General features: G+C 45.1%; 2 protein-coding genes across 3 annotated transcripts in view; both read left to right on the plus strand.

Annotated features, from left to right (window-relative positions):
- LOC112672554 (cytochrome P450 2C23-like) overlaps positions 1 to 7527 on the plus strand; it is a 34179-nt gene extending 26652 nt beyond the window's left edge. For both annotated transcript variants that reach the window (XM_025467748.3, XM_035707934.2), the window contains 2 exons: positions 4742 to 4883; positions 5346 to 7527. In XM_025467748.3, coding sequence (XP_025323533.1) covers positions 4742 to 4883; positions 5346 to 5533 — 330 coding nt within the window. In that variant the 3' untranslated portion in view covers positions 5534 to 7527. The remainder of the gene's footprint in view (positions 1 to 4741; positions 4884 to 5345) is intronic.
- A 10972-nt stretch (positions 7528 to 18499) lies between these two features.
- Positions 18500 to 27731, plus strand: LOC112672555 (zinc finger protein 717-like). The gene is made up of 5 exons (XM_025467749.3): positions 18500 to 18653; positions 20919 to 21084; positions 24158 to 24284; positions 24517 to 24609; positions 26630 to 27731. Exons 2-5 carry the CDS (start codon positions 21070 to 21072, stop codon positions 27583 to 27585), a joined length of 1191 nt encoding a protein of 396 aa, XP_025323534.1. The 5' UTR covers positions 18500 to 18653; positions 20919 to 21069; the 3' UTR covers positions 27586 to 27731.
- Positions 27732 to 27966: the final 235 nt, after the last annotated feature.

A 27966-nucleotide genomic window follows, 5' to 3' on the forward strand; every position in this document is an offset into this window, starting at 1 on the left:
TAGCAAACCTCTAGAGAGACTGATAAAGAACAAAAGAGTGTGAGGGAATAGATCAAATAATCAGTTAAGAACAGAAATTCTCATGGAAATTGGAATATATTTGGATTTAAACAATAGTAAGATATAAAGGGATAATTACATGGGCAGCAAGAAGAGAATTGGAAAGAAAATGTATGCTGCACAGCTCTCTTTTTTATTTAGGAACAAATATAATATTTTAGTGATAAAAATTTATGATCTTAAACTCATATGATAGAAAATATGGGTTACATACATCAGCAATAGTGAAACACAAATTATTTTATGTTTATTTAAAGAACGTCCACTTAAAATGGACTCAAAATTATAGGAAATGAAGTCATAGGAATTAATCTAACAAGATCTCTGCAAGACATTTGTGGAGAGAATTAACAAGCTATTGAAGGGCATAAAGAAGACCTAAATAAATAGAGTTATTCTTAATATATTAGTAGAGAAAAAATAACACCAAGGTGATATTTTTCCCATATTAATCTATAAAGTCATATAAAACTTTGAACTATGTTTTCTTTTTTTTTGATTTTTTTTTATTTTTTATTGGTGTTCAATTTACTAACATACAGAATAACCCCCAGTGCCCGTCACCCATTCACTCCCACCTCCCGCCCTCCTCCCCTTCTACCACCCCTAGTTCGTTTCCCAGAGTTAGCAGTCTTTACGTTCTGTCTCCCTTTCTGATATTTCCCACACATTTCTTCTCCCTTCCCTTATATTCCCTTTCACTATTATTTATATTCCCCAAATGAATGAGAACATAGAATGTTTGTCCTTCACCGACTGACTTACTTCACTCAGCATAATACCCTCCAGTTCCATCCACGTTGAAGCAAATGGTGGGTATTTGTCATTTCTAATAGCTGAGTAATATTCCATTGTATACATAAACCACATCTTCTTTCCATTCATCTTTCGTTGGACACCGAGGCTCCTTCCACAGGTTGGACATTGCTGTGGACATTGCTGCTAGAAACATCGGGGTGCAGGTGTCCCGGTGTTTCACTGCATCTGTATCTTTGGGGTAAATCCCCAGTAGTGCAATTGCTGGGTCGTAGGGCAGGTCTATTTTTAACTCTTTGAGGAACCTCCACACAGTTTTCCAGAGTGGCTGCACCAGTTCACATTCCCACCAACAGTGTAAGAGGGTTCCCTTTTCTCCGCATCCCCTCCAACATTTGTTGTTTCCTGCCTTGTTAATTTGCCCCATTCTCACCGGTGTGAGGTGGTATCTCATTGTGGTTTTGATTTGTATTTCCCTGATGGCAAGTGATGCAGAGCATTTTCTCATATGCATGTTGGCCATGTCTATGTCTTCCTCTGTGAGATTTCTCTTCATGTCTTTTGCCCATTTCATGATTGGATTGTTTGTTTCTTTGGTGTTGAGTTTAATAAGTTCTTTATAGATCTTGGAAACTAGCCCTTTATCTGATATGTCATTTGCAAATATCTTCTCCCATTCTGTAGGTTGTCTTTGAGTTTTGTTGACTGTATCCTTTGCTGTGCAAAAGCTTCTTATCTTGATGAAGTCCCAATAGTTCATTTTTGCTTTTGTTTCTTTTGCCTTCGTGGATGTATCTTGCAAGAAGTTACTGTGGCTGAGTTCAAAAAGGGTGTTGCCTGTGTTCTTCTCTAGGATTTTGATGGAATCTTGTCTCACATTTAGATCTTTCATCCATTTTGAGTTTATCTTTGTGTATGGTGCAAGAGAGTGGTCTAGTTAAATTCTTCTGCATGTGGATGTCCAATTTTCCCAGCACCATTTATTGAAGAGACTGTCTTTCTTCCAATGGATAGTCTTTCCTCCTTTATCGAATATTAGTTGACCTGAACTATGTTTTCTATGGAACACAACAAGAAGATCCTAGATTCATATAGAATGGAAACATGCCAAGAAAAGTCATATACATTTTTAAAAGGTGAGTGATAATATTAAATTAATGTCAGTGGATATTGTGATTGTTTCAAATAGTGGGGATTCCCCCCAGGGAACAGAGTAGGGAGCCTAGAAAGAGACCTAGACAGGTGTGTGTGATGAGGGGATATTGTAAATTAGGGACAGAAAAGACTGTTCAGTAAATGACGATAGAAAAAAATCCCTATGAAGTCCCTACCTCAAACCACAGAAAAGGTATTTCTGGAAATATTGAGCACTTTCATGCAAGAAGTAAATTAATTGGGGATCCCTAGGTGGCTCAGTGGTTTGGCGCCTGCCTTTGGCCCAGGGCCTGATCCTGGACTCCTGGGATCGAGTTCCACGTCGGGCTTCCTGCATGGAGCCTGCTTCTCCCTCTGCCTCTCTCTCCCTCTCTCTCTGTGTCTATCATGAATAAATAAATAAATAAAATCTAAAAAAAAAAGAAGTAAATTAATTCATTTATAATAACAGGAGAATATTTTTATGATATTGGGGCAGGAAAATTCTTCTCAAACGCAATGGAAATGGCACAATCTTGAAGAAAAGCATGGCCAAATGTGATTTCATTAAAAGGGAAAATGTTCTGTAGAACAAACACAACACAAGGCCAGAGCTAAGCTAAAGATCATGAACAAATACCTGTAGTGCATATAACTGATAAATAAATAACTGCTAAATTATGTAAAGAACTCCCCAAATCATAAGGAAATAAAACACAGAACAAAGAACAAATGAACAAAAGATAAAACTAAGAGAATCACAGACCAGAACACCTAGAAAGTCAATATGTGTATGGAAAGATATTCAAGCAAACTAGCAAGTGCAAATTAAAACTGTAATTATAGTCTATAATACTCTAGGTAACTTAAAAAAATTTTATTACCAAGTACTGGTAAAAACGTGGGTGACTCACATGGATAGAGGCTTTGAGAGATCCTAGCAGCTAGGGGCCAGAGATTTGAGCCCCATGGGCAAGAACGGTGTACTGGTCCATGTGGGGCAGCAGCTAGACCTGACCCCAGCATGAAGACCATGCGCTCTATGAGACCCAGAAAATTCCTCTCACAAGCCAACAAGCACAATGGAGAATCATCACTGCCAAGGATTCTGGGTAAGGACAAAGCCCAGTCCTATGCCATGCCTAGGTTTAGACACAAAAGTTTCACTGCTATTAGGGGGCAGAATTCACAAACCAAACAGTGAATACACACACACACACACACACACGTGCGCGCACGCACACACATCCTGTACACAAGTGTCTCCAGCAGCATTCTTTATGGCAGCCAAAAAAATGGCAACAACTCGAATGTCCAAAACTCACAAATAGATTAAAAAGAAGTCTATCTGTACAATGGAGTATTATTCAGTCATAAAAAGAAATGATGTACCAATTCATTTTACAACACATGTAAACCTTAAAAGTAATATGCTAAATGAGAAAAACAAGATCAAAGGATGTGTTTTGTATGATCCCATTTATATGAAATGTCCAGATTAGGAAATCCTTTGAGCCAGATATTAGACTAGTGTTTATCAGGTTTGGGAGTCAAAGGGAATGGGGAATGACTACTAATGCAGTATGGGGGTTTCTTTGGTGTGAATAAAATGTTTAAAAGTAGGCAATGGTTACACAACTGTGGATATGCTAAAACCACTGCACTGTATGCTTTAAAGGATTAAATTTTATGATATGTAACTTATATCCCAATAAAGCTGTTATTTAAATACATAAGCAGTTGTTTTAAATGTTAAAGGATAATAGTTGGACTAAACAGCATAATGGATCTATTATGCACAGCTGAAGTGAGAAATAAAGTGCTGACGGATCTGGGGAAGATTATCAAGGATCCACTGCAGGGAAATAAAGAGAAATAAGATAGGAGAGACAGAGTCTGAGACAGGGAGACGGGAAAGGCAAATTGCAACATGATGATGAGATTTACAAAATAAAGAATAAAGAGAAGGTAGAAAAGACAATACTTAAAAAGAAAGCATATTTTGTGACTTACATTTTTTTTCAAAAAACAGGCCTACACCTCATCCTCACTTGCATAGCCATCAAATTCACAGTCCTCATCACTTCATGTTTCTTCAAGCTCAGGCTCCTCCTAAAGTGTTGTGTTTTACAATTGCATGTTTACATACACAATCTGCACCATCATATGTTCACATCTTCCCTCAGCAAAATATAAGTATCATCTACTCAGCTGCGATGGTTTTCTTTATGAACCACAATGGTCTTCTCTTTCTGTTCTGTCCTCATTGTTTTGCTCCCGTTTGTAACCCCTTAATAAACAATTCTGCTTTTCATTAAAAAGTATCAGACAGAAAATTTCTTGGATTTACCACTGCTGTAGACAGGTTCACAAAATTTCCCTCTCTCAGTAGTTTTTTTCTGTTATCATTTTTCAAGCTTTGCGCTGGCTCTGGGAACCAGCTCCTGTGAGGGTGAAGGCAGATCCAAGGATGTGTGTCTTAGAGTCTGTGTTTACGTGGTGGCAAAGGCGGGAACCCCGAGGGTCTATTTCATATTCACGCCCTGGATCAGAGAGTCCTACCCATTTGCTTGGACACTTCAGCATCAACTGCCACCTGACTCCCCCAGTGTGTCATGTGTCCCTGAACTATTCCTCCTGCAGATGCAGGGAAAGCCGCAGATCCAGTGTCATGATGGAGCCATTCCCCACAGAGTCACCTGCGTCACTTGTCATCCCACCTTCCACCAACTGACACTGGGCTCTCTGGAAAGAAGTGCCTCAGTTAACCATCAGATTTTCTTGGTTTTAGGGCACAACTGTGTTCCCATTGCTCTCCTCTGTTTTGTACGACAGTAAAGAGTTTACGAACCCACAAAGGTTTGATCCGAACCATTTTCTGGATGAAAATGGCAGCTTTCAGAAGAGTGACTTCTTCGTGCCTTTCTCTATTGGTAAATAAAACTCCACATTTCCGGCCATCTATCAATTTAATTCATTAAAATGGAATCACAGATAAATCAATTCAGTATATTTTAAAATATAGTTTGTAATAAAATGATTGTGGAAATGATTGTGAAATGATTTTCACTTGCCCCTGAAATACATGGCCATCTACAATAAAAACAATGTAAAAATCGAATTTTTCTTGTGCGCATGTGAAAATAATCTCTAGATGATGAAAGAGGCCACCCTCCAGCTCAACATGAACTTTTCTGAAAATGGTATTTCTGTCACTTCCCTCTGGTACCTGGAGATGATCACTGGGAGGCTTCCCATCCTGTCATCCTGACAGGTGACCAGGTTCCAGCCATCTTTGGAGGGCAAAGAACAAAAAGAACTCTGGACGATAAAATTTCCATTTTCCTTTGTCAGTCTTCACAAAAGTCAATTAATGAAATGATTTTTGCTTCCAGGAAAACGGGCATGTCTTGGAGAAAGTCTTGCTCGAATGGAGGTATTTTTATTCCTGACCACCACTCTGCAGAATTTTACCTTAAAGCCTGCTGTTGATCAAAGGGAGCTGAACATTGACCCGATGTGTAATGGATTATTGAGCATACGTCAGTCTTTCAAGCTCTGCTTCTTACCCAGATTGAAATAAAAGACAAACCAGAGGAAAGCAGAACAGTCTCGGCCCACCTGTGGCCACCAGCATCTCTGGTTAAAATCCCCGCAAGATCTATTTCCTCAACGCGATCAGAACTCACATAGAGTAGATGCCCGCTGGATACTAAGTAAGTGCTGGCGCCAATGACTTCAGTCCTATGTATGACAGGTTTTAACTGGGTGTGACCGTCATCCACAGGCCTTTTTATAACATGGAAGATATTTGCTGGCATGAGTTCCCCTCACTGAACGAGAGCTGTTAGGAAAATATGAGTTCCACTTCCACCAAGCTGTAGAAAGCTCAAGAGTGTTGTCCTCCTGACAAGAAAGAGCCAGACAAAGCACCGGTCAAAGTGGCCTTACCTGAAATCCCAGGCGGGGCAGAACTCTGCAAGGGGGGAGGAGAGGAAGCCGTCACCTGGACAGGGAGAAGTCTGCCCCAATGTTAATGAATTGCCAGAGCCCAAGTCTGGGCAGGAAGAGCTGGGGGGCTTGGACAGGAAAGAGAAGGGGCCTTCATTCGCTCGCCATAAGCTCGCAGGACAGATGGGGTCGGCCGAAGCTGGTGGGGGGGGCGGGGGGCAGCGCTTTCCCTCTCAGCGATGCGGACAGGCCTGAGGGCCTGAGTGCGGGGGGGGGGGGGGGGGGGGGGGGGGCCTGGAGAAACCACCACCCACCTGACCTTTGTTCCTCACTGACAAGAAAGCCTTAAGCTGTTGGGGAAGGGCAGGCAAGGACCAGGGCTGCTGGGGACAAACAGGAAGCAAAGTCCTGAGCCCCTGAGGGCAGGTAGGAAGCTCTACCGCAGGCTGAGGGGGATGTGTGAGGCAGACATCCCGCCCCCCCCCCCCCCCCCCCCCGCCAGGCAGGCTGGGCAGCAGAGGAGGGCGGGACAGGAGCATCCTGCCCAGGTGCGAGAGCCTGCACAGGGCTGAGGGTCAGCAGGACAGACAGGAGCATCCTGCCCAGGTGCGAGAGCCTGCACAGGGCTGAGGGTCAGCAGGACACAGAGGGTCCCCTGCCCCTCACAGTGAGCCCAGAACCCGTCGGCAGCCATCTGCTGCGCGACAGAGGCAAGAACAATGGAGAAGTGGCTGAAAGCTGAGTGTGGACACCTGGGTTGAGAAAGGCATCCCGGCACCCCAGCCTCTGCCCTGTGCCCAAGGCAGTGAGATGACTCCCTTGGAGAAATGTGAAGTCTTGGCATAAAAGAAGTAATGATAACAACAAATCCCAAATTTAGCTCAACTCTTGTCTGGATTGTTTCAACTTTCCACATCAATGGCCTGACAGAATAACAGTCATGCCGGTTTCCAGGATAATTATGATTTACCTCAGTTTTTCCTGCACCCACATGGTGTTCAGCATTGAATTTTAAAAATTATACACACAAAATAGCAAGGAAAAAAACTACCACAATCAAGAAATGAAGAAATCAATAGGATCAGTTAACAGATGACAGAGATTTTGGATCTCCCAGACGAGGACCTTAAAATCTTCATGATTAGTGTGTTCAAGGAGCTAGTGGAAGGTGGAAAACATGCATGAGAAGATGGAAGAGCAGAGTGATGGGAAGTATAAAAACAGAATCGGGGAAATTGCTAGAAATAAACATCATGACATCAGCAATGAAAACCCTTACATCCAGGATCCCTGGGTGGCACAGAGGTTTGGCGCCTGCCTTTGGCCCAGGGCACGATCCTGGAGACCCGGGATCGAATCCCACATCGGGCTCCCGGTGCATGGAGCCTGCTTCTCCCTCTGCCTATGTCTCTGCCTCTCTCTCTTTCTCTCTCTGTGACTATCATAAATAAATAAAAAAATTAAAAAAAAAAGAAAAAAAGAAAACCCTTATATCCGCATCAGTTGACTCGGTGGAGGAGAGACCTGTGGTTAGTACCTGGTATGCTCTAAGAATACTGGATCCTTTTCACATCCCCATACTTAATGTCTTCATCCTATAACAAAGTCTGATAATGTTCAAGTTAATTTACTAGAATATGGTGTTTTTTTTTTAAATTGTTTTATGACTTTAAAAGCATATGGGGGGCGGTGCCTGGGTGGCTCAGTCGGTTAAGCTCCTGACTCTTGGTTTCAGCTCAGGTCATGATCTCAGGGTCGTGGGAGCGAGCCCCATGTCAGGCTCTGCACTCAGCGGGGAGTCTGCTTCTCCCACCCCCTCTGCCCTCCCCCCACTCGTGTACACACACACTCTCTCAAAATAAATAAAATCTTCAAAAAATAAAGTAAAAGCATACTGATGAAGAAACGGTTCAAGTGGGTCAAAGGTATAAACTTCCAGACATAAAATAAATACATGGTGGGACATAATGTACAGAATGGTGACTGCAGTTAGTAACACCATGTTGCAATAAGACAGATGTCAAAAGTTGTTGTCATTAAAAAAATGAAGTATATGCAGTGAAACTAGTAACTTGGAAGGCCAAAAAAAATGAAACCTAAATTTTGTAAACATGAGTGTATTCAGCCTTCAGAGGGAATCTGAGAACTTACGGTTTCTGCGTACCGTCCTGGATGTCCCCAGCACCACTGTGGCTTGTCTTCATCAGCTCTGTGATGCCGGATTCATACACAGAGCCAAGGCAGAGGCAGATGACAGGTAAAGATGGGATTTTTGAGCTCAGGGGCAGGGGCTAAAGTAGGGGTCAGAGATGAGGGTGAGAGTATAGGGCTGAGGGCAAGACTGAGGTCCGGCTTCAAGGATCCAGGGTTCACCCTAAGAGTTTGGGTTGTGTCCCAGGCTTGTTCTCGAGATGCTCTTTGAGGCCACGTTCCATCGCCCACGCTGCCTGACTCGCTGCACACCCGGTCCCCGCCCGTGATTCCCACACTCTCGGGAGCCAAGCTCACCGAGGACAGAGCAGCACGGAGAACCCCAGGGCTCGGCCACCATGCCTTCTTGTCATGCCCCAGGGAAGCTGCTGGGAATGTCCAACCCTAATCTGAGAAACGAGGGCAAACACCTGGTGAACAGCTGGCGAGCGTCTGCCCAAAGCTCAGGCCGGAGACCTCAAGGCCTCATGGAGAAGCCTGGCACCCCTGCCCCCCTGTGGACGTGCCCTCCGGGCCAGCTGTGCCCTGCCCTGCGGAGGTGGGGACACAGGCTGCCTGGGGTCTTGCTTCCCTGAGCCTCTGCTGTCCTCGGCCGCGGGCACCTGTCTGCCCGTCTGGGGTCTCCCGGGTCATGGCAGGTCTCGCTTCCCCGAGCCTCTGTCCTTGGCCGCGGGCACCTGCCTGCCTGTCTGGGGTCTCCCGGGTTGTGGCAGGTCTCGCTTCCCCGAGCCTCTGCTGTCCTCGGCCGCGGGCACCTGCCTGCCCATCTGGGCCCTTGCGCAGGGCCGCACAGGGGAGGGAGGTTCCCAGGGCGCTGCCAGGGCGGCGGGCACACCGAGGGCAGCCTGGGTCCAGCGCGGCCGCCCCGTGTCTCCCCAGAGCAGGCTCTGGGGAGCCGGGGGGTGACGTCCAGCCTAGGAGCCCGGGGACCCTGCCCAGTGCCCATGTGGAAACAGGCTGTGCGGCCCTTCCCTGGGCATCGGGAATAATGGGGAACACGCCCGCTTGTGGTTCAAGGGCTGAAGAGTGTGGCAGCCGGTGCCTGTCCGGGTCCCCAGCGGGAGCCAGGCCTCTCCGCCACCCTTGCAGAGGGTGGGCAAGCAGCCGAGCAGGGCGCTCGCAGGCACACGGTGTACCTGGCTTCACGCGGTCACACTCGCAGATGCTACACCTGTGCACTTGCTCTGTGGCAAGGCCCCACGGAGCCAGCCTTTGGTCCCATTTTTCCAATAGCAAATGTTCACTTTATGTCTCTGTGTCACATTTTGGTCATTTTCATAGTATTTCAAACTTCCTCATTCTTATATTTCCTTGGTGATCGGTGATCATGTGATCTTTGATGTTACTACTGACCCCCTCCCCTACTCCCCGACACAAGCAGGGGATGGAAAGTCGGCCAGGGGAAGCCCCTACTGTCCCCCTGGGTGTTCACGGAGGAGTCACACGTCTCTCACTTTGAGTCACAAGCTGGAAACGGTTCAGCCGCCCGAGGGAAGCCACCGAGACCGACGCCTCGTGAGCCCAACACCCGGCTTTGGAAGCAGAGGAACCGCCCCTGAAGGAGTGACCCCACGTCACAGGCCTGGAGCCTGGTCACTGGGCCCGAGCAGAGGTGCGAGTGAGGCTCCAGCTTCCGCAGCGCCTCCCTCCTGTCCCCCTTCCACCAGCAGCCTCCCAACTCCCCTCGCTCTACCCCCCCCCCGCCCCCTCCCGAAGACCCCAGACGCTCCGGGCTGTCATCGCTAATGCTGCACTGGCCTCCCTGGCTCCCTGCCTGTCTCTGCCTCCCCTGCGTCTCTCAACTCCTGCTGCGACTCTAATCCCCGCGGCGGGGCCTTCCGCCCCGCCCCTCCCCTCCCCTCCCCTCCCCTCCCCTCCCCTCCCCGCCTGGACTCGGCAGTCTCCGCCCCTCCCGGCCCCTCCCGGCCCCTCCCCCGCCCCGCCCTCGGCCCCCTCCCCTCCCCCTCCCCTCCCCCTCCCCCCGCCCCTCCCCTCCCCGCCTGAACTCGGCCGTCTCCGCCCCTCCCGGCCCCTCCTTGCCCATCCCCCGCCCCGCCCCTCCCGGCCCCTCCCCTTCCCGCCCCCGCCCCCCTCCCTGCTGGGACTGGGCAGTCTCTGCCCCTCCCGGCCCCGCCCCTTCCCGCCCCTCCCCGCCCTGCCCCGCCCCGTCCCGCCCCTCCCCTCCCCTCCCCTCCCGGAGCCGGCCGGCCCTCCCCACCCCTCCCCTCCCGGCCCCTCCCCACCCCTCCCCGCCCCGGACTCGGCCGTCTCCGTCCCGCCCCTCCCGGCCCCTCCCCCGCCCCGCCCCTCTTCTCCCGGCCCTTCCCCGCCCTGCCCCGCCCCGTCCCGCCCCTCCCGGCCCCTCCCCCGCCCCGCCCCTCCCCGCCCGGCCCGCCCGGCCCCTCCCCGCCCCTCCCCCCCTCCCGCCGGGACTCGGCCGCCTCCGCTGGGTTCTGCAGGAGCTCCGTTCTCTCTCTGGATCCCTTTGAGTTTAGGGTTCGGAAGGCGGTGCCCCGTCCTCCCCCCGCTCTGCCCCATGCTGCAGCCTGCAGCCGTGTAGCCCCTTACTGTCCCTCTTTCTCTGCTCGCAGAGGTTGCTCATGTTTCCGTGCGCGGAGCTGCCTTGTCCCAGATGCTGGCGAAGGGCACGGGGGCACGCCCCGCAGAGCTTGCGAGGTCACCTGGGTCTGAGCCCAGACCCTGGGAGGGCGAGGACGGCTCGCCGCTGGGGCCTGTCCGCCCGCTTACCTTCGGGGGCCCCACTAACGCGGAAATGCCGCGGGGTGGCCAGGGGCCAAGGACCCCGACGTCGGCGCGGGGACTCTGGTCTCCGACTGGGACCCCAGAAGGCTGAAGGGATACACCTGTGTTGCCTCCGCCATCCCGACCGTGGGGATTTCTTACAGCAGCCGCAGGAAACCAGAGCTCCTCGCACTTCACACCCCGGACTTGTGGCGCGGCTGTTCCCAACCGCGAGCGCTGGTTTCTGCGGAGCCGTCGGATCTTCGGACAAACACACCGTCCTGGTGATGATATTGATCCCGCTGGGTGATTGTGTTGGGGTTGCTGTTTGGGCCCCACTCCGGGGAGGAGAGAGGGTCAGTGCTTTGGCTAGAGTTACCACTTTCTTCTTGACTTGAGTAGGACTTGTTGTCTTGCTTGGGTTTCTTGCTTCCTTTGTTTTGTATTCCTCCCTCCCCCTCGAAAAGAGCTGAGATAGGAGTTTGTGTTCGCGGTTGATTTGGGAAGTGATGGCAAAAAGCAACAATGAAGAAGTGCAGAAAACACGACAGGGGAGGAGGAGAAGCAGGAAAGTATGTGTTGCTGAGCTGGTGACCACTGTGAACAAGCTGACATTCATCCTGTGGGGCATTTTGTAAAAAGCTAGTCCATGTATCTCAGCTGACCCACTGAGGCATGAGAAGCGAGACTCCTTGAACTCCTCATGCAGTGGATGAAGGAGCTCCCTTAGCTTTGGAAAAAACCTCGAGGTTGAATCATGTGGAGACAAGGTGGAGACTTGGGCTGAGGCTCTGTGTGAGAGGGATGATCTCCCCCTCTACAACCAGGCTGAGGGATGTAGCCAAGGGCACCAATGGATCATGCTTGGTGCTGTATAGACACTTCCATACCCCATACTGAGGCTCCTTTTGCTTGACTTTTCAAGGCAGTGGCTGGCAGCAAACTAAAATAAAACATAATAGGATGGTTGGTGTTAAAAGCCACAGTTCCGCTGATTCTAGGGGCCCCAAGACTGTAATTGGCATTTATTATGTCCTCTATGGCTCTTGTAAATTTTATTTTTTACTTTATATTTTTTAATTGAAGTTCGATTTGCCAACATATAGTATAACACCCAGTGCTCATCCTGTCAAGTGCCCCCTTCAATGCCTGTAACCTAGTCACCTCTCCCCTCACCAGCTTCCCTTTCCACTACCCCGTGTTCATTTCCTAGAGTTAGAGGAGTCTCTCATGTTCTGTTTTCCTCACTGATATTTCCCACTCATTTTCTCTCCTTTCCCCTAATATCTTTCACTATTTCTTATACTTAATATCTCTAAAAACTCATACTGTCCCAGAATGCATATATTTACAAATACTAGAACAAAAATTTGTTTAATGTTTCTTTATATTTTTTCTGTATTATCTACTAAATTGTATAGTGTATCATGGTGGCTTTTTCCCCCAATTGCTTGTTGAACTTTTATAATATAAACAGTTCTTCAGGTTATTATCAGGTGTAGTTTTCAGCATTTGCTAGAATTTTACCCACTTAATAAACATGTGGATGACTATTACAGAATTTAAAGTTTTTAAAATTATAGTAACCCAGAGCATGCTAGCACCTGCAAAACTTTAAAGCACATAAATATACTATGACTCATTCATATAACACTGACAATTGGTTGAGCTTAATCTTGTTTGTTAACCCGTGTGTCATTACTCTGTGGAAACTGCAGAGTTCACAAGTCACTGAGCGTCCAGGTTTGAAAATTATATGATTCCTGGAGGGGCTTTCAGCACAATAGTGTGAGGAACTCCACTGACCTGCTCCCTATCCAAACTGTAAAAGTTGTAAAACAAAACAAAACAACCATTTAAAGTCTGAGGAATGTCTATGTCTTCCTCTGTGAGATTTCTGTTCATGTCTTTTGCCCATTTCATGATTGGATTGTTTGTTTCTTTGCTGTTGAGTTTAATAAGTTCTTTATAGATCTTGGAAACTAGCCCTTTATCTGATACGTCATTTGCAAATATCTTCTCCCATTCTGTAGGTTGTCTTTTAGTATTTTTGACTGTATCCTCTGCTGTGAAAAAGCTTCTTATCTTGATGAAGTCCCAATAGTTCATTTTTGCTTTTGTTTCTTTTGCCATGGTAGATGTATCTTGCAAGAAGTTGCTGTGGCCGAGTTCAAAAAGGGTGTTGCCTGTGTTCTCCTCTAGAATTTTGATGGAATCTTGTCTCACGTTTAGATCTTTCATCCATTTTGAATTTATCTTTGTATAAACTCTCTGGTGAAAGAGAGTGGTCTAGTTTCATTCTTCTGCATGTGGATGTCCAATTTTCCCAGCACCATTTGTTGAAGAGACTGTCTTTCTTCCAGTGGATAGTCTTTCCTCCTTTATCGAATATTAGTTGACCGTAAAGTTGAGGGTCCACTTCTGGATTCTCTATTCTGTTCCATTGATCTATGGGCCAACAAGCACATGAGAAAATGCTCCGCATCACTGGCCATCAGGGAAATACAAATCAAAACCACAATGAGATACCACCACACAAGTGAGAATGGGGAAAATTAACAAGGCAGGAAACCACAAATGTTGGAGAGGATGCAGAGAAAAGGGAACCCTCTTACACTGTTGGTGGGAATGTGAAATGGTGCGGCCACTCTGGAAAACTGTGTGGAGATTCCTCAAAGAGTTAAAAGTAGACCTGCCCTATGACCCAGTGCAATTGCTGGGGATTTACCCCAAAGATACAGATGCAATGAAACGCCGGGACACCTGCACCCTGATGTTTATAGCAGCAATGTCCACAATAGCCAAACTGTGGAAGGAGCCTCAGTGTCCATCGAAAGATGAATGGATAAAGAAGATGTGGTTTATGTATACAATGGGATATTACTCAGCCATTAGAAATGACAAATACCCACCATTTGCTTTGACGTGGATGGACCTGGAGGATATTATGCTGAGTGAAATAAGTCAATCAGAGAAGGACAAACATTATATGGTCTCATTCATTTGGGGAATATAAATAATAGTGAAACGGAATAGAGGGGAAGGGAGAAGAAATGGGTAGGAAATAGCAGAAAGGGAGACAGAACATGAAAGACTCCTAACTCTGGGAAACAAACTAGGGGTGGTGGAAGGGGAGGATGGCGGGGGGGTGGGGATGACTGGGTGGTGGGCACTGGGGGACAATTGACGGGATGAGCACTGGGTGTTACTCTGTATGTTGGCAAATTGAACACCAATAAAAAATAAATTTATTATTAAAAAAATAAAAAAATAAAGTCTGAGGAATTAGTTCCAAGGATATATAGTCAGTGAAGACATTTTAACTGGCTAGGAACTCACTGAACTACAATTAAGATAAACACGAAGAAATCCACAGACACATCACTATAAAAATGCTGAATCTTAATGCCAAGGAAGAAATCTTAGGAGAAGGAAAATAGAAAAATGAAACCCTTTATACTTAAAAAGGAAACTTTTTACAATGTAAGGAAACTCCAAAAAGATTAACAATGAACTCAGCAGAAACAATAGAGGTCAGAGGAACTGATATAACATTCAAATTGCTCAAAGGAAAAAACTGTCAACCAAGAATCCTATATCTATCAAAACTATTTTTCAAAAATGAAGATGAAAGAAAGACATGCTCATATAAACAAAACTGAGAAAATTTGTTGCTAGCAGACCTGCTTTACAAGAAATATAAAGAGAAATTATTCAAGATGAAAGTAAATGACCCCAGAGAGTACTTTGAATATATGTCCCCCAAAAGTGGGGACAGGCACTAGGAAAGGTAATTGGAAAACTATAAAAGAAAGTATAAATGAACATTTTTTTCTATTTTCTTCGTTTAACTGATTTAAAAGCACTGTATAAAACAGTATGTATATAATGTATTTTTGGGCCTGTAATGCATGAAAATATATTTGCCTATAGCAGTATAATGGAGGTCAGTGGGAGAGAAGATGTATTGTGATAAGAAAATGCCTCCAGATGGAAAATTGAGTCTCTAAGAATAAATGAAGAGAACCATAAGTAATAAATAAGCGTAATACATAAATCTGTAAGTAAATACTTGCTCTTTTCTCAATGTCTTTAAAAATATAAAGTTATATTATGTAAGAATTATAACAAAACTTTGTTTAGTTTGTAGTATTTATAGATGTAATATGTATTACAATAGTACCTCAAAAAAAAGGGTGAGATGGATATAGAGATATATAGAAATAGTGTTTTTATATATAACTACAACTAAGTAAGTTGGTATGAATCTAAATCTGATCCTGATAAGTTAAGGTGTATACAGTAAACCAAAGATCACTAAGGAAACAGCTATAAAACATAGATAGTGAAAAAAATCAATGAAGTTATGTAAATGCTACATATAAAAACATTATTTTTTTTTTTTGCAAAAGAAAGCAGGAGAGATAGAGGAATGAAAAAAGATATGAGAGGGGATCCCTGGGTGGCTCAGTGTTTCAGTGCCTGCCTTTTTCCCAGGGCGTGATCCTGGAGTCCTGGGATCCAGTCCCGCATCAGGCTCCCGGCATGGAGACTGCTTCTCCCTCTGCCTGTGTCTCTGCATCTCTCTCTCTCTATCATGAGTAAATAAATAAAATCTTTAAAAAAAAGAAAAGAAAAAAGATATGAGAAGCATAGAAAAAAGTAAAATTGCAAGTAAAAACCCAAATATATCAATAAGAACATTAAGTATGAATGGATTAAAGAATCCAATCATAAAGTATAGATTGTCAGACTTGATAAATAACAAGATGTATGTCTATGTTGGATACAGGAGTCATATTTCAGATTCAAAGATAAAATGTATTAAAAAGGTTAGGAAAGTAAATATAACTCGAACAAAAATCCACAAGAATATCATACTAAAGTGGTCATACTAATCTTAGACAGAATAGACTTTAAAACAAAAAAAAATATTAAGAGATGAAGAGGGTCATTTTATAATGAAAAATTGTCGGGCCATGAGGAAGACGTAGCAATTATAAACATATAGGCACCTAATGACAGAGTACCAAAATACATGTAAGAAAAACGGACAGAAATAAAGGGAGAAATAGAAAATTCAGTGACAATTGTTGGAGACTTCCATACCTCATTAATAATGAATAGAATAACTAGGCAAAAGAATAACCAAAACATAGAGTCAAACAACATTATAAACAAACATGTCCAGAACAATCCATTCATTAAAAGCAGAATAAACATTCTTCTCAACTGCCCATAAACATTCCTCAAGAAAAACTATACACTAAGCCACAAAACAAACCAGAATGTATATAAAATCATAGAAATAATACAAAGCATATTCTCCAATCACAATTAAGTGGTATTCATAATTAAAAACAAAGTAGAAAGGGAAACTCACAAATATTTTGGAAATTAACAAACCTCAAAATTACTATTTGTCAAAGAAATCAAAAAGGAAATTAGAAGGCATACTGAAATATCTGAAAATTAGGATCCAACCTATTAAGATTCATGGGAGGCAACTACAACAGTACTTGGGTGCTAGTTTATTCCAATGAAAGTCTATATGACCAAAGAAAAGAGATTTTGAATTAATAATGGAATCTTCCACCTTAAGACACTTGAAAAAAGAAAAGATATCTGATCAAAAGCAAGTAGAGGATGGAAATAAAGTTTAGAACAAAAGGAAACAAAACAGAGAATAGAAAAACAAAAGAAAAAAAAATCAAAGAATCCAAAAGCAGGTTCTTTGAAAAGATCAACAAAACTGACAAACAATAGGTAAATTGACCAAAAAATAGAGAGAAGACTCAACTTGGTAAAATGAAAGATGAGACACTACTACAGGCCTTACAGAAATTAAACAGTTTTAAAGGAATTATATGAACAATTGACACCCCTAAATTAGATAATTTAGATGACATGGATAAGTTCATAAAATACCTAAAATACCAAAACTGACTTAAGAAAAAACACGTGAATGAATCTGTAACAACCAAAGAGATTGAATTAGTAACTTAAAAGTTCACACCAAGAAATGCCCAGGTCTAGAACTTCACTGATGAATTAGCAAACATTTGAATGTTTGGGAGGGACCTAAAGGATCTTCAAATATCTCACAAATAGGTGTTTAAAAGAGAACTGTGAGATCGAGGAGACTGAGGAAGGAGGGCTAGGGATTCCAGAGTCTGAGAAAAGAAAGGAATGGGAAAGTAAAGGCTGAGGTTCCTGGGTCTGCATACTATAGCCAACGGGCAATTGCAGGATCATAAAAGATACATGAATTGCACAGTGGAGGTCATCGTTTAGGAAAAGGGAAAACCAGAGATAAGTCACATAGGTCATGGGCCAGACCATCAACCACCATCCCTACCACTGAAGTCCACATCAACCCAATCACAAAAACCCATTGTATCCCTCTTTCTAGAATGCAGCAGTGACAGCAAAAAGCAGTGTGTTGAATTTGTTTACTGTGTCACAGAAACTAGGGAGTTCCGGGAAGCCCATGTTTAAATCCAACTCCCAGGAAAATAAAGACTCTGATAAAATTTATGAATGGAGAAATTATTGGAGTTTCTTGGCAAGTAATTACTAGACACTGGAAATGTAAATTTTCTCTGCTTGGAGGGCACTAAGTCTATGACCCAATTATTTTATTCCTGTATATACACTAGAGGAAGTTTTCCAACAGTGGAATAGCAACCTTCGATGGCTTAGAAGTTATTTCAGTGGGTGAGAATAGCATCTATTTATGAGGCTGCTTCATGCCGGCTAAGAAGGCACTTGAACGAGTATCTACTTAATGGGTTCATAGGGTATTGGTGTCCAGTGTTTAGACGAACTGCTCCATGAAGTTGCTGCCTCCGCATTCATTTTGTGTGGTCAGGGGGCATGCTGGGACCTCATACTAACACTAGCCCTGCCCTAGATAACAATCTGCAGAGGCTCAATGCCGATGTGCTGTTCTGCAGCAGGCCTTCCTGGTCCTGCCAGAACCTTCACCTCCTAATTCCCTTAGGTAAGGGACCCCATGGACCATACCAAAACTCCACTCTTTTAGGTTCGAAGCGACCCATGTGGACTTGGCTTTGGAACTCCAAACAAGTCAAGGGAGGATGATAAGGAAGGCCTGTGCTCCAGGTTCTACTGAACTTCTTCTGCCCGCACCCCGTCTTGTCCTCGCCTTGGGTCCCCTTGAAGCATGAGGTACAGTTCCTCCAACCTGTGAGTAATGAACTTCTCTATTTCACTTTCCAGTGTAGGCTTTTAATGAACATTGGTTCGCCAAACCAAACCTCACGATGTGTTTTAAAAATATTAGTCTAACAAAGTAACAAGAGCTGCCGTATCTGCTTTTAAAGTTCTTTAATAAAATGCAGACATGGTGCTATTTCACTATTCATGCTTTAGGAAGCAAGTGGAAAAAAATACCCCAGTGAATTCTAGAACTATATTATCATTGTACGACTAACAAAGCTGACATTTCATGTGATGGAATATTTCCGCTATATCAGAATTTTACCATTTTACCAGGACTTCACAACTAACCAGAACCCCGTTTCCGCCACGTGGGTAGAGACCCCGTCACACCCCCACGCGTCACTTCCCAAGCTGCTAAGGGACGCAGCGCAGAGGCTTGTGGGAAATGTAGTCCGCGAGGGGTTTCCCGCGCGGGACTCTGGGAGTCTTCCGGGGTCCTCCCGCGCACTGCGGCCCCGCGCCTCTTCCGCCCGGAAGTTCCGCTCCCCGCCGGGTCCCGGCGCCGTGGGTCCGCTGCCGCCGAGGGCTCTGGCTTGTGCTCCGCGTCCCCGAAGGTCGGTGCGAGCGCGGATGGCGACGGCGGGCCCTGGGCCTGGCGGCTCGGGACCTGGGCCCGCGTGGTGCGGCGGCCGGGCGCGTGGGCGGTGGAGCGGAGCGCGGGGGCCGCTGGCCGGGTCGGCCCGACTCGCAGGGGGCGTCGGGGGCGGCTGGCTGCGGGCTCCCAGCGCCGCTCGGCCCGGGACGGGAGCCCGACCTGGGCGCCGCCCGCCGCGGAGCAGAGGCGCAGGAGCCCCGGGGCACGAGCTGGGAGGTCGCACCCGCCGTCGGAGCCCCGGGCCGGGCGGAGCCGGGCGGGCCCAGGCCTGGGAGGTGCCCGGCGGCCCGAGCGGCAGAAGCCGCGTGCCCGGCTCCCGACGCCCCCTTCGCGTTTCCCTCCCCGAAGCCTCCGAGCCGGTGCCCGGAACGTCGGCCCCACGGGGCGGCCGGGCTCGTCGCTCCTGCCGCCCCGAGGCCAGGGCACGTGCTTGCTTCTGACGTCGTTTCCGATAATGCAGCCAACGTAGAGCAGCCGCTCCCGAGAAGGACTCGCCGGAAACGTGCGCATCCCGTTGCCGCGTGGCTTTGCCCGCCTCGTGTGCTCCGGGCCCCGTGTGCTCCGGGCCCCGTGTGCTCCGGGCCTCGTGTGCGCCGGGTCCCCTGTGCGTTGGGGCCCCGTGTGCTTCAGGCGTCTGTAATCCGGGCCCCATGTGCTCTAGGCCTTGTGTGCATTGGGCCTCGTGTGCCCCGGGCTCCGTGTGCTCCAGGCCTCGTGTGCCCCAGGCGTCCGTAATCCGGGGGCTTCACCCTGAGCGCCAGGGATCTGTGAAGGCCATAAATTCCTCGGCACAACGTCAGGACCCCGTTTTGCGTTTTCAAGTGTGTAAAATGGGAGAATGCGACTGCATTACCTTCCCGGCTAGACTGCTGTTTAGGGCACAGATACAGCGCAGCTCGTGCCTAATGGGGGTCAGCAGAGGCCCCTGGCGGAGCAAAGGACACAGTCGTCTGAGATGCGGCCGGGCTCCGGGTGACTCCGTGGCCTCTCACCTCCAGCAGCCTCACTGAAGTCCACCGAGTGCACCTTCCTTAGCTGTTCACAAGTTCTGGGTGTGGTTGTCAGCTTCTGGTGATGGTACATCTAATTCAACTTGGCCCTGTGTAATTTTACTAAGAACATACTGAGTTTGGGGGTTTAGATGTATCCCTCTAGCACGGGCTGGGTGACAGGCCAACCACATTTAGCGACTGTAAGCAGCAGTCCTCTTATTTTGTTGAAGTCCCGTGGCTCCGCACCTGGGGCTAGGGTCACATGATCAGGTCCTGTGCTAGTGTTTGCCTGGTTCACGATGGAGGCCGTAGTCCTCTGGTGCCATGACTAAGCTTGGTGGTTGGTGGTTGGTGGAAGAGGACTTTGTTTACTGTTTTTGGTGGTTCGTACTGGCTGTTGGCCAAGCCATGTGTCCCTACTAGGTGAGCCCCAGGTGTCTTCCAAGATGATAGTGGTCCAGGGAGGTAGGTAAGCTCTCGTGGAAAAGTGCCCTTCATCCTGTGTTGGGGTCACGTGTGCTGAGGTGCCCTAGATGAAAGCAAGTCAGAAGGTAAAGCCCAGGTCAGTGTTGGAGGTGATGAATACATGGGAACAAGTTGTTGAGAACCACAACAGACCGCACCGTGTACATTACATATATCTTTTCCTATAAAGTCATAAGCCAAAAGTGTTGTGTGACAGGATGGTAATTTCTGTGAAGATGAGGTATTTAAAACACAGGTGTCCTCACAGAGACACCACTGTGAAGCCCTGCGTGTAATGTCTGTATTAATAGGAGCATGGCTAAACAACCATTATTTTAATAAACATATTCAAAATCTTTTTTTTTAAAGAATTTATTTAGTTATTCATGAGACACACAGAGAGAGGCAAAGACACAGGCAGAGGGAGAAGCAGGCTCCCTGCAGCGAGCCCGATGTGGGACTTGATCCCAAGACCTAAGATCTCGCCCTGAGCCGAAGGCAGATGCTCAACCACTGAGCCACCCAGGAGTCCCATATCTTCAAAATCTTAAATTGATTCTTACTGTTACTGTCAATAAGTCAGTGGGAAATATGTGTTTTAATTAACTAAGGCTATACCGTATGTGTAAATTCATGGGTTTGTGGGTATTCCTCCAATAGGGTCTTTCCTGCCCTTTTTCCAGGTGTAAAATACTCTTGTCCCAGAGAAGGCTGGCGGGCTCTCTCAGTCCCCTCTCAAGCTCTCTCACTCTCTCTCTCTCTGTCAGTTGTCTTTTCTAGCTGCTGTGTAGAGAGCTTCCAACCAGTGAATCCAGGATCTGGGAGCAAGCCACAGCAGTCTTGTCATGACTCTAGTCCATTCGCCTTCTCTCCCAGCTATTTTTCCAGAGTCCTCTGCTTTTCCAAGAGCAACAGAAGATGAATACATCTCTGGTGAGTGGTTTGTGTGTTTATTTGTTTGGTGGTCCCTCAGTTTGTTTTACGTGGTGCTTGATGAGGAAGGGGTCATCCTTTAAATAGAAAAGTAAAAATAAGTGAAAATGCATCTTCAGGAAGATACACAAAAACACGATAAAGGTGCCACATGGATATGGGCAGGTTATGTGACCTTAGAGTCATCCAAGGTGAATACACATTGGTCTCTGGTCTTTCTGATGCTGTGGCATCAGACACACATTGGTTATGTCTTTTAGGAGAGAGCGTGCCATGTTGTCATGGGACATGAAAACTTGCGGGCACAGAAGTCTGAAGTGGTGTCTTTGTTGGTCACACGGATGAGGTAGTGGACAGTGTTGCACTACCAATCTGGAAATAAACACTCCAGGACTCTGCAGTGGTGATGGCTACTGGTGCAAAAACACAACTTGCCTAATAAGGTTTGCTAAAATAGCATCCCAGACAACTTTTGGAAGGCCCTTCTCGATCCACGGCTGGCCCTTGGGATGTCTGCAGGACTGAGTCAACTGCAGGTCCTTTAAATCACTCTCCACATGTATCTCTCAGCCAGTCCGTCTGTGTAGGTTATGCATCAGACTGTTCAGAGTTGTGTTTTCTGACAAAGAGTTCCACGCCCCGTTTGTACCTTAACCTCTGCGGTGCCATCTTAATTCATGTCTTCTAAATGAAGAGGTAACCTACAGCCTGCATATCAACCCAGATTATAGTTCATTTCAGTGACTGTGCTGTAGGCTTTGCCTTCCTTGCATCATCTGTGGCAGTGAAACTACTGTCTGGGATCTTCTCCTAGATATATTTTTTAAAGATTTTATTTATTTATTCATGAGAGACAGAGGGGGGGGGGCAGAGACACAGGCAGAGGGAAAAGTGGGCTCCTCGAGGGGAGCCCAATGTGGGACTCCATCCCAGGACTCCAGGACCACGCCCTGAGCCAAAGACAGATGCTCAACCACTGAGCCCCTCCAGGCATCCCTCTCCAGACATTCTTGTCTGTTAGCTTCTGTGGCAGCCTCCCTGATGATTTCTTCTGTTTGTGTCCGATCCTGAACATGGCTCATCCAAGTGTTCACATCTGCGCTGCATTCACACACTATGGTTTTCCTGGACTTGCATGGCCCTCTGTGCTGGGCAGTTTCTTTCTCCAGCCTGGGCCTCTTCCCTCGCCCTTAGACTATGGGTTCAGCTCCCTGGTGAGTGACTTTTTTGATGCCATCCAGAAGGCACCTCAAACTGAGCGAGTCCCACCTGAAAACCATATCTTCCTTTCTTCTTTCATGGATGATAGTTCTTCCATTCAGCCAGGGACTCAAAAGGCCAAAGTGGGGTTTCTGTACTCCTTTTTCTCTCCCACTAATCTCATCTGGCATCAGGATCTGGACAGATGTATAATATGATGTATCTGTTTTTTAGTCACACACCATTGTAGTCATTTAGAGTAGCATCATTGTCCTAAAAATCTTCCGTGCTCCTTCCACTCCTTCTTCCTACTCATAGCCCTTGGCAACTGGTGTTGTTTTTATTGTCTTCATAGTTTTGCCTTTTACAGAGTCTTATGTAGTTGGACTCACACTGTACATAGCCTTTCAAATGTGCTCATTTCACTTAACTAAGGTGCATTTATGTTTCTTCCTTTTTTTTTCATGGCTTGATAGCTCATTTATCTTTAGTGCTGTGTAATATTCCATTGTCTGAATGTACCACATTTTCATGCATCCATTGAAGGACATTTTGGTCGCGTCCCAAGTTTAGGCAATTGTGAATAAAGCTGCAATACATCCATGTGCTGGTTTTTATGTGGACATGTTTTCAGCTCCTTTAGGTAAATACCAGAAGTGCAGTTACTGGATTGTGTGTTGAAAGGTTGTGTTTACTTTTGAATCCAGTACCAAACTGTCTTCCAAATGACTAAACCATTTTTATATTTTTGATGTGGCAGCCATAGCAAATTTAAACACTGTGCTTCACTCCTTAACTTTTTTATTCATTACTGTATATAGTTTTATAATATGAATCTTTATCACAACATACTAGAGCAGTAGTGCCCTATTTCATACACCATAAAGGAACTTTAGAATAGTATAAATCTGTTTCCAACCCTATCATTTGTACTATCAATAGTGTACATACATAGGTACATCTTGAGTCTGTATGTTTTCTTTAAAGGACCATGTATTTTATAGACACCAAAAGAAGAAAAATGTTTAATTATTTATGTTTACTTATACATTTGCCATTTCTAGTAATCTTGATTCTGTCTTATGGATCCATATTGTTATTTGCTGTCATTTTCTTTCAACCATGGAGAATGTCCTTTATCACTATAGTGCCATCTTTTGATGGTGAATTATCTAGTTTCTGTTTATCTGAAAATGTTTTCATTTCACCTCAATTTTGTAGCATAAGTTTTCAGTGGATGTAGAATCATGGATTGAAGGATATTTCCTTTCACCACTTGAAAGATATTTTTTTCCATTGCTTCTGATAAGTTACTCATCATTCATATGTATTTTTATCTGAATGTGCTCTTCCTTCTATGGCTGCTTTCAAGGTCTTTTTTTTTTTATCCTTGGATATTGGCAGTTTGATTGTACTGTGCCTAGAGTAGTTTTTTATTAAGTTAATTATGGGTCATTGTAATTTTTAGGTTTGTAAATTACTATCATTCACAAAATTTGTGAAGGTTGTAGTAATTGTTTATGATAATACATAAATACTCAATTCTTTCTTCTTTACTTATGGAACTCCAATTACATGTTGTTAGACTGTTGTTAAACTTGTTTTTAAACCTCGTTCCATTTTTCTTCATTTTCTTTCTCTGTGTCTAAGATTAGAAAAATCTGTTCATCCATCTTCAAGTTCAGTGGCTTTCTTTTGCTGCTGTTTACAGCCTGAGGTAGGAAATTTCTACTGTGGTTTCTCTTTACCCCACAGTGCAGAGTACAGATCATGCTGTATTTTGTACAAGATAAAACACACAAAGAAGAGTGAACTCCCAGACTCCTGTTCTGATCCAGGCTAATGCCTTGAATTGAGGCATGTGTCATTACAGGAGTTGGTGTCGTTTGAGAATGTGGCTGTGAACTTCACTTGGGAGGAGTGGCAGGACCTGGATCATGCTCAGTGGACCCTGTACAGGTTCGTGATGCTGGAGACCTACAGTAGCCTGGCATCTTTGGGTGAGTGAAAGTGTCCACTTTTTTCTTCATTGGTATATGTGCAACTGTTTGTGAAATTAAATGTTTCTTAGGTTTAAGATTCAAGGCCCAGAAGAATGTGTGTTCACCCCTCTAGTCAGAGGTTCACATTGGCCCTTCATTGTACAGCTCTTGCAGCGGTGCTCCTTTCATTCCTCAAAGGCCGTGAACCAAAGCAGTTTGTTAAGAGTCCCTCTTTATTTCTGATCGACAGGGAACTGTATGACAAAGCCTGAGGTGATCATCAGGTTGGAGCTAGGAGCAGAGCCATGGATTGTAGAGGAACCCCCAGCCCAGAGCCTCCCAGGTCAGTGAGTGCATACTGGGCAGGCGTCTGGGAAGAGGAGAGCCCAGTAGATGCTGGCCATGGCCATGCTGGGCTGTTTTCCCCAGTGCTTTTCCCAGGTCCAGACCTTAGGATAGTGAGTCTGCATGTATCAGACTCATGAATTCTTTACTCTCATACACAGACATCCCCATTTTTTTTAAATTACCAAGTATATTTTCTTAGACTTACCAAAATGTGGTACCTAGCTGCATCTCTTGGAATATTTTCTTGGTTAGTTACAATCCCTAGATTCTTAATGTCTTCCTTTTGTCTATTTTCAAGGACTGTTTTCTTTCAGGCATTTATTCATACATTGGTTTAATCTTTTGGCATGTTAAGTGGAAAATTTTAAGCACTGGTCATTTTTGTTGTGTAAAGAACAGTAATCAAAGAAATGTCCTTTTCATGGAATGTGAAGTTTCTTGAGAGGGAAGATGAAACAAATATGCATGGTTAAGTAGTGAGGTAAGAACTGGAAAGGATATTTAATGAGGACAAGAGAAAGAAAAATGTGTATTATTGTTTGAAGGATTCTCAGAAGGCATTTTCATGGATATTAAGTGTTTACATTGGTAGAGCTTCAACTGAGATGACTATTTTCCATTTCCATATGTCATACATGGTGCACCTAAAATCTGGAGTAGGGTATGGATATCCATCACCATATTGGAGATGTAAATTAGGGAATTATTAACCCTAAACTGGGTAGGATTAGAGGAAGTTGCCTAGGGAGTTATTAAGAATTGAGAGAAGAGGTCCAGCTGGAACCTTGTGAATGACTGCATCAGAGATCATGAAACAAAGGAGGACCCAGTAAATTGTTGAGCATGGAAGGAGGTGGTCCATGACATGAGAGGAGAAACTAGAGATTATTGGTTGAAGTCTAGTAGAATGAGGTGTTTAGGTTAGGGTACTCAAACTTGGGGACTGGAATCTGAAGTTAGCATTTTTACCTTCTTTTGTGGAAATCATTGTTAAAAAAGAGAAAGGTGTGTGACTCCAGTTTCAGTAGAACTATAGGACAGCTGAAACTCTGAAATGCAAGATAGAAGTCTTTAGAAACTAAATTATCCAGTATGGACATTTGTAAACTGTGGGTGAGAATGCCAGGAGTTTGTTTGTTTTTTTGTTTTTTTTGTTTTTTTTTTTCCTACCTAAGTAGGATCCAGAAGAAGATTTTTCAGTTGGTGGGCACAGCAGAACCTAAATCTTTTAGACCAGAAGGGAGGAATTGCACAGTGATGACCAGAGTTTTCTGTACCTGTTATGGAGTCCGGGATCCAGTCCCACATCGGTCTCTCTGGGTGGTGCCTGCTTCTTCCTCTGCCTGTGTCTCTGCCTCTTTCTCTCTCTCTGTCATGAATAAGTAAAATCCTTAAAAAAAAAAAAAGAAAGCTGTCTTTGGCTAGCATGAAGAAGTAGAGATGATGCCTTTGAAAAACCCCACAGGTGCCCATAGCCATCCATAGAGGAGTAAAAAAATAAACCTTGTCCCTAAGCAATATACCTGTTTAGGTAACGACAGATGGCCCTCTCCTGCATCCTAGAGTAACCGATTCAGGAAGATCTTGCCATCTGCAAAGCTGAATGATGAGAAAAAGCCCAGCACAAGGAACTCACAGGTATTATGAGAGAAAGCAGGAAACAGAACAGGGACAGAAATGCAGTTGAAGGAACTCAGCTGAGAATCCTGGCTAGGGAATAGGTGAATATTGTGACCAGATATTTCCTAGTGGACCCAGAAAGGGGAAAAAAAAAACCTTAAATAGGCAAAATGAACAAATAAAACCATGCTTTGATGTTAGAGAATCTGTTAGTGTAATGTGTTACGTTAATTCATTAGAAAGAAAAATCATGTTTATCATAATCATACCCATTATTGAGTCTTTAAAAGTCGTATTCTACTGCAATGCAAAGAAACTTCTTTATTCTTACACAAACATTCCATAAGAAGTGCTTAGATGCGATTCACAGATATGGTTACTTTGTCTTATTTTAGATGTCCAGACTGCAAATGACCTGATGGAGACCCAACAGGAGCATCAGAGCAGACGTTTGTGCCAATTTGGATTCTCCAACCAGGAAACATCAACTGAGGAGAGAACCGACTTGGGAAAACCAGTTAATTTGAGTGCAATCCACATCTCAAACCTGATTATAAATGACGGAAACTATTCAGGAACGAAGCCAGAGGAGTTTAACGTGTGTCAGGACATGTTTCTCCCCAGTGAGCCTGATGAGATGCATGATAGAAAGAAGCCTGAGGACAGTTATATGACTGGGAAGCCCCTCAGGTGTTCTGGGCCTCTTAGTTGTCATCAGAAGGATCAGACTTTGCAGCCACTTGTTGAATTTGTTGGGCAAGGGAAAGGCTTCAACAAGGAGACAACATTCTTTACCTGTAGCAGGGCTTACACTGGAGAGACTGCCTATAAATATTGGAGAGCCTATGACAAATCTGCTCTCCTTGCCCAAGAGAGAACTTCCATGAGGGAGAATCCCTGTAGATATAACGAATGGGGGAACACCATTTGTGTGAAACCAACACAACTGAATCTTCCTAGAGCTGTTTCTGAGGAACATCACCATAAATGTAATCAAAGTGGGGATAATTCTGCAAGAAATTACACCTCCCTCAGTTTTCAAGGACTCAGGAGAGAAAACTTTGAATGTGATGTATGTGGTAAAACTTTCTACAAAAAGTCTAATCTCAGTAAACATCAGAAAATATACGCAGGAGAGAAACCCTATAAATGTAACGAGTGTGAAAAAACCTTCATCAGTAAGACAGTTCTTACAATCCATCAGAGAACTCATACCAGGGAGAAACCCTATGCATGTATCAAATGTGAGAAATCTTTCTGCCATAAGTCACACTTAACTGTTCATCAGAGAATCCACACAGGAGAAAAATCATATGAGTGTTATATGAATGTGGGAAATCCTTCTCTGTGAAGACAAAACTCATTGTACATCTGAGAACACACACAGGGCAGAAACGCTATGAATGTAATGTGTATAGGAAGTTCTTTTACCAGAAGTCAGCCCTCACTGTACATCAAAGGGTTCACAATAGGGAGACACATCATGAGTGCCTTGCTTGTGGTAAAACCTTCCATAAGTCAATTCTCACTGCACATCAGAGAACTCACACAGGAGAGAGACCATATGAATGTAAAGAATGTGTGAAGTCCTTTGGCCATCGCCCAGCTCTTACTGTCCATCAGAGAACTCACTCAAGAGACAAACCATATAAATGTAATGAATGTGGGAAATCCTTCTGTGTGAAGCCAAACTCACTGTGCATCTGAGACTTCACACTGGTGAGAAACCGTA

The sequence above is a fragment of the Canis lupus genome, chromosome 28 (genome assembly GCF_003254725.2).
Source record: "Canis lupus dingo isolate Sandy chromosome 28, ASM325472v2, whole genome shotgun sequence".
NCBI lineage: Eukaryota > Metazoa > Chordata > Mammalia > Carnivora > Canidae > Canis > Canis lupus.